This window comes from Verticillium alfalfae, genomic scaffold (genome assembly GCF_000150825.1).
Source record: "Verticillium alfalfae VaMs.102 supercont1.5 genomic scaffold, whole genome shotgun sequence".
In the NCBI taxonomy this organism is placed as follows: domain Eukaryota; kingdom Fungi; phylum Ascomycota; class Sordariomycetes; order Glomerellales; family Plectosphaerellaceae; genus Verticillium; species Verticillium alfalfae.
This window is the reverse complement of record NW_003315034.1, coordinates 2,157,451-2,164,522: the sequence shown is the minus strand read 5'-3', so window position 1 is coordinate 2,164,522 and position 7,072 is coordinate 2,157,451. Positions and strand designations below refer to the sequence as shown.

Here is a 7,072-nt window from a genome sequence, read left to right as displayed (position 1 = left end):
TTCAGTCGCTACCCTGGGCTATTGCGAGTCGTGCGATTTGTGGCTTACTGAATGGCAACCTCGCCGTCTCACGAACCATGGTCGGTGAGCTGGCTGAAGCAACAGGAGTTGCAAAAGGCAGAGCCTTCAGCATCTTTGGCTTCTGTATCGGTGTTGGCTGGATGGGTTCGTCTGTTCCTCTTTCCCCACGTCAATATGGACGTGTCTTTCGTCTTGAAGCGTGATCTTAACAATGTGATCAGTCGGTCCCTTCATTGGAGGTTCACTCGCCAGCCCAGCCGAACAATTGGGGCTTAGTGGCCCTCGCAGACTCTTCGAGACGTACCCATTTCTTCTGCCATGTTTGTTCAGTACAGTCTACAACTTGAGCGTTGGGACCTTGGCTCTGCTGTTTCTCACCGAAACAGGCAAGCTTGCAGAGCAAGCAGCCCTTTGTGTTGATGACAACGACAGCGATGAGACCGGGGAAAATGAAAGCTCTCGCCTCCTTCCCCCAGGCCGGTACAACTCTGGTACAGGTCGCTTGTCGCACCAACAGAGCGCCAAGGAACAACCCCTTAATCTTCGTCGAGCACAGGGTTTTCTTTTGCTCTCATCATTGTCAGTGACTCTTCCTGCAAGCTAGTCATTGTTCCTTATTTTTCAACTGTTTTTTGCGACGACATCCATGCTGACCGAACATTCCTGCAGCTTCTACTTCGTCCACATTATCTGTTTCGACGAACTATACGCATTGTTCGCAGCGTCAAGCTCGTCTCGGGGCGTTGGTCTCTCCTTCCAGCCGCGACAAATTGCCAGTTCGCTCGCATATGCAGGGCCTGCCATGATTGGAGCTCTGCTGTGGTTTCCGGCGCTGCACCAAAGGTTCACGTCCATGCCGCTCTACCGTCTTGCAGCTCTGGTGTCCCTCGTTTTGTACCCCTTGTTCTCGCTTCTACCCAAGCTTGCTGCTACTCATGGGCATTCTGAAGGGACTCCGGTTGGGTTGTGGGTTCCGCTGATTGTGCTTATTCTTCTCCGATACGCCGCTATGGTCGTTGGTTTAGCGAGCTTGCAAATCATGGTACGTTGCATTCCGGCTGCGGTCACGATGCACATGCTTACGATGTTGTATTACAGTCAAACGACATGGTCAAACCAGAAGAGAGGGCGCTGATCAATGGTCTCGGCCAGTCAGTAGGCTCCTTTGCGCGCGCTGTTGGGCCGTCGCTTGGGGGTTTCACGTGGTCGTGGAGTCTTGGAAACAGTCTCATCGCGCCCTTTGACTTCCACGCAAGCGTATGTTTTTTCTCAGTCTCATCCGCCGGCGTTTTGTCACGTCCGTTATCTTTCTGACCATCGGGCCATAGTTTGTACTCCTCGCTTTGATTTCCTTTGCGCAGTTCATCAGCTCGCTGGCGCTTCCGAATCAACAGGAGTTGGATGCGGAACACAAGAGATGGAAATCAATGCCAGGGCAAGATTCGAGGAGACCAGGACAAGTGTGATAGAATAGTGTCGGTCTTGCGTGCGGTATAGCAGCGCGTGGACTGTAAAGAAAGGAACGTGCCGGCGCCGGCCTGCGCCGCTCCGCCCAATGACCGTCTGTCGGCCCCACTCTGTTAGCGTCGCCGACCGTCGCCGACGCTAATGCACGTTTAAAATCGAGACCCACACGCATCTTTTGTATCGTGCATCGTTCTTTCTTCTGCTTGAGGATGTGACAATTGGACTGCGGAAACGCGTGCCGTGACGCGTTACGCAAAGAACAGTAGCTTAAGTTTTGTTGCTCCGGGTCGGTAGTTTTCTCAGTATGCTTGTGTCATCGGCTTGTTGGTGGGGTCTTTGCTTTGCTAATCACCCTGTTTCCATGGGCCGGCACTTGGTTGGCCCCCTGGCACCTGCATCTGCACCCGCGTCGCCGAAAGAAGGGGTCCTTCCTCAGCTCTGCATGTCGCTGCCGGACAAGGACAGGTGCACAATAAGAGAGGCAAATGCTCTTTCTCTCCTCCTCTCCCATCCAGTTGTCCGTCTCAAATACATCCCTTCTACTCCTCGAATCGACGTCTCGCTCGGCCTGCTCCTGTCCACCGATTTCGACAGCTTGCAGTTACTGCCGCCATCTCCGAAATGTCCGCTGCCACTACAACCACAGACAAGGGTGCCAAGCCGTCTCTCGACGAGCCGGTGACTGACTCCTCGCAGGCAGGCGTCGATATCGAAAAGCAAGACGCCGCCGCCGCCTCGCAGGATGAACCACCGTCGAAGATGCCGCCTGGAGCCAAGGCAGGCCTGACGGTCCGTCAGTTCTGGCTCGCCATGCTGGGTCTCAATGTCGGCATGCTGCTGACGGCGCTCGACTTCAACATTGTTGCCACAGCTGTGCCCATCATCTCCTCCGAGTTCAAGGAATACAATAACTCTGCGTGGCTCGGAACCAGCTTCCTCATCACTTTTGCCATTATTATGCCCATCACCTCCAAGCTCAGCGACGCCTTTGGCCGCAAGAACGTCTTCCTTGCCGCTACCGTGGTCTTCATCGTTGGGAGTGCTCTTTGTGGTTGGTCTAATAGCATGAACATGCTGATTGCGTCCCGCGCGGTGCAGGGTCTCGGTGCTGGTGGCATTTACGGCCTCGTGAATGTGGGTGACCTTGAAATGCATTTAACGTACTGATAGTTTTGGCCTCCATAACTGATCTCAATCTTCTCAGGTCATTCTAACCGACCTTGTGCCACTCCAAGATGTAGGCAAGTACCTTGCCGTCACCGCCATCGTCTGGGGTATCGCAGACATTGCGGGACCCTTATTAGGCGGTGCATTTTCTCAGTACGTGGTCTCCCTGTCCATCGCTTCTACGCAATCTTCTATCATTTGCTTACAATTTTGTGACTACAGATACGCGACATGGAGATGGTGCTTCTGGATCAACCTCATCATCTCACCGATCAGTTTTGTCATTGTCGCCATTGTTCTCAAGCTTCCCCATAACAGAAACACCACCATCAAGGAGGAGTTCCTCAAGTTTGACTACCTCGGCACCGTCCTCATCTCCGGCGGCACCACGACCCTCGTTCTCGGCCTTCAGTGGGGCGGAAACATCTTCCCCTGGGGTGACGCTAAAGTCATCGGCACTCTGGTCGGAGGTTTCGCCATGATTGTCGTTTTCTACGTCTCCATCCACTTCGCGAAGGACCCGCTCATCTTCCCATCCATGTTCAAGAGCCGCACTCTCATCTGCCTCTTCATTGCCGAGTTCTTCTTCGGTGTGACCCTTCTCGGTAGGTTACCGCGATAGCCGCTTCTGCCTGCCAGCTCCATCTCCGAAGACCGCCTACTGACAAGAAGTCTATGTAGGCACCATGTACTACGTCCCCCAGTTTTTCCAGCTCGTCTTTGGAGACACAGCCACCCTCTCCGGTGTTGGTCTCCTGCCTATGGTACGTCAGAGAATGATTCGCAACCCGACATCCTCACAAACACAAAAGCTCCGACTTACCATTCTCGTTCTGAATAGATGCTCGGTCTCATTATAGGCAACCCCATCGCAGCGTGGGTCACCAGCAAGTATGGTGTAACAATTATTAACGCCGTCCTCGGCGCCGGACTTGAGATTTTAGCCTGCGGCCTCATGACCCGCTGGAACGCCACCCCCCCCCCGCGCCGAGGCCATCGTCGTCCTCATCATCCTCGGTATCGGCATGGGTGCCGTCATGTCCGCCCTCTTACTAAGCTGTCAAGTGTCCGTGCCCCCGGCCCAATAGTGTCGTTACGGCCTGGCCATTTTCATCCAGACGGTCGGCGACATCTTCGGCATTGCCATCTTTGCCGCCGTTTTATCTCAACAGGCTCAAGAGCATCCTGCAGGGGCTGGGCCTCACAGCTGATCAGGTTGGCGTTGTCCTATTGGATGTGCAGCACATTCGGCAGACCTTTGACGGCGACCAGCTGCAGGACATTATTGATGTCTATGCGCGCAGTCTTCAGAACGGCTGGTGGTTCATGTTTGCGGCTGCGTCGGCTGTCCTGGTCTTCTCTGCTGTCTGCCGCCAGTACAAGTTCGGAGATAAATGAGGGCTTGACACCGATCAGGTTCGTCATTCATAGCATATACCGGGGTTTGGGGTCAATATTCATTTGCTCTGGGGGTTTTTGACCTACCGGTTTACTAACTTGATCGGTTTCTTTTGAAGTAGTCCCTTTTTTTTTGAATAGCAGGACTCTGTTTTCGGAATCGTCCGTCAAGCCGGCCGGTGTCAGAGTTGTCTTGCATATCACTGCATTCAATGAGACAGGGGAGGAACAGACGCTCTAAGAGCAAAAGCAATGTCCTTCTCATACGACCGAATGGAGCTCTAGAATACAAATACCATTTGTTGATACCAAGGCCTGTGTCACTGTCACCTTCTATGTTGTAGCTCTTGATTCGCAATGTTTGGCCGGGGCTGGCGATGTGTCAAGTGGCATACTCGTGAGTTCCTGAAAGTCGTGAACATGACACAGACCACCAGGAATGCCGAGATATCTCTTGCGTGACCAACATTCCGTCTGAAACCGGGGTCATCTCGATCAAGTAGGATAAATGGGCCATGTCTGAGGTGCATCGCATGCGCATCGTTATTGTGTTGCATTTTACTGACGTGGGGGGGTAGTCGCTTCTTTCCGATCAAGGCTCCACGATTGGTCAGGCAAGTGACCAATTGAGATGATGTGCCAAAACAAGGAGCCTGAGCAATGCCACAGGTTGGTCTTTATCCATCACCATCACCAACAACATGCCCAACATGAAGCCCATCCGAGATATTTGAACCGTTTGTCGATACCGTTCCGGACTTACACTTCGAACCCGTTATTATCTTAAGGATATACGATCGTTTGCATGCTATTTTATTAAGAGGCAAAGCCTAAACCTGCAAAGCTTCGCGCGTTCGCTGCGGCCATTCAGGCGAACGAAAGTAACTAATAGACTACTCTATAAGTACGTTAACGATATCGAACGATTAGAGGAATACCGATATAGCGGCTATTACTTAATTTAACTAAATAATAAACTATAGGAACGTTACTCGATTATCGAAAAGCTTAGGTACGGATCGTACTCTACAATCTAGCTTATATAAGATAAAAAGCTTAGTAGATACGTAGTAGTTAATATTAGAATCGCGGACTATAGCTCTAAGGAAGCCTAGATCCTAGAATAACTTTTAGCCTATCTAACTAATAATTAGAGTAGCCGTCTTATCCCCCTTATTCTCGACCGTTTCGAGCTTATAGGGCCTAACGGGATATATTCGTATTTAATTACCTCGCCGGCTAGACGTAGTCTCCTCGAAGCTCTTAAGGACCACGATATATTTCCGCTCGATACTACTAGATCTCTTACTACTTAATTTATAATAGTAGTTACTCGTATATATAGGCTAGGAATCGTTTATAGAGGTTAGTTATATTCCGATAGCTACCTTAGGATACTGCTAACGTTTCCTAGATATCTACCTCGGTAACCTACTCCTCTAATTACTAAGCGAGGAAATTAATAAGCTTACTATTAAAGAGCTCTACGAGAAGTATAGCGGCCTAGAGGCAGAGCTAGTAGTAAGGGCCGATAAGTAACCGATCACGTCGCTATCTATCCTAATATATATCTATACGCTAGCTTAGTTCGGGAGATATATAGAAGATTCTAGTCTATCTAAGGCTAAGCTTATACTCGCCGACTTTAGTATAGCCTTTTCGCCTACTCACGAGACTCGACTATAATCATATACGCCTCGTAAAACCCGTCCGCCTAAACTACGCTTTGATCCGACGACTCCCTTATTATATATATCCGATATTTAGAGTCTCGGCTATATTATCTAGGAGATCCTAGGCGTAAGACTATTCCTTGATATCTTCCTCCTTGAACTAGACGATATTAAAGTAAACTAGATCGATTCTCTAGGGCCGTTACTGGACGAGTAGTAGGATGCTTAGGACGGGAAGTGGAAGCGTTTCATCGCTAACGGTCAGCCGAACGGAGGGAAGACAGCCCTAGACCTATAACTAGCGATTTAAAGATACGATTTAGGACCCGAGACGACGCAGAAAGGGCGATACTATAGACGAGAGGGAGAGTAAGGCGTTCTGCAAATTGATTAATAACATCTTGAAGTTCAGGCTAGGTGAGAGGCTAACCGCGGAAGATATACTCCGGAGCTAGTGGATGACGGAGTGGGCGATGCGGGATGCCCAGATGACCTGGGCGTCAAGGGACTGACGGACTTTAGTAGTAAGCCCCAAAGAGACCCAAGGATGCAAGCTCGCATCCGTTTCTAGCATCAAACGTGTATGTTGATTAGATCTCCAAAGCTTCTTGAGTAGGCCGACGAGAACGTCTTGTGCATTGGCAGCGAGAGGTAGTCTTTTCGTCTTTTCGGTTGATGGGACCTGTAGGGACTGTATGAGCAATCGCTTGTTTAGCTAAAAATGAAAGAGAGGAATGGCTTCGATTATCAAGAATCTAATATAGCATAGAGTTAAGGCATTGCGTCTTGAGTAGTTTATGAATTGAAACGAAATCAGACTAAGATTGAGTACCCTGCAGCGTTAGAATATGATCTTTTAAACCTATTCAGCTCGCTCACCTACCCTGATATTCCCTTCCAGCGCCTGTCACGGCGAATGGTACCGAGTTAGTTTTCTTGATACCTTGAGCTGTAAAACTGAAACTCGACTTTTTGCCTTTCATGAGCCTCCCTTATCTTCGCTTACCCAGTTGCCAAAATACGTACCTAAACTACTTTGCAGCCCAATATTCAACCCACAGAGACCCACCAACCTCACTGCGGAAAACACTTTTACTTTGCAAACCGCATTCTTCTGATTGATCTCCAACGGCCATCACGCAAGACGACATAGCGAACTCACAGGAATCGACACCGAGCATGCTGCAACTGGTCCAAGTGACCAAGACCATTTCTGAAACAGTGTCTGCCATTGCCGCGACGCAGAGCAAAATGGCAGAGAGGCAGAACACCACTGTCGCCACAGCAGTCAATGCTCGTCACACTTGGCAGTCCGAAGCCGGAGAAGCAAGAGAGTGTGTTACGAA

General features: G+C 50.1%; 2 protein-coding genes across 2 annotated transcripts; both read left to right on the top strand.

Moving 5' to 3' along the window:
* Positions 1-874: 874 nt before the first annotated feature.
* Positions 875-1,487, top strand: VDBG_04990 (conserved hypothetical protein; the record flags this gene model as incomplete). Its single annotated transcript, XM_003005338.1, has 3 exons — positions 875-1,063; positions 1,120-1,278; positions 1,350-1,487. 3 exons carry the CDS (start codon positions 875-877, stop codon positions 1,485-1,487), a joined length of 486 nt encoding a protein of 161 aa, XP_003005384.1.
* Positions 1,488-2,109: 622 nt separating this feature from the next.
* Positions 2,110-4,053, top strand: VDBG_04989 (multidrug resistance protein B; the record flags this gene model as incomplete). Its single annotated transcript, XM_003005337.1, has 6 exons — positions 2,110-2,622; positions 2,693-2,808; positions 2,878-3,260; positions 3,337-3,419; positions 3,497-3,721; positions 3,871-4,053. 6 exons carry the CDS (start codon positions 2,110-2,112, stop codon positions 4,051-4,053), a joined length of 1,503 nt encoding a protein of 500 aa, XP_003005383.1.
* Positions 4,054-7,072: the final 3,019 nt, after the last annotated feature.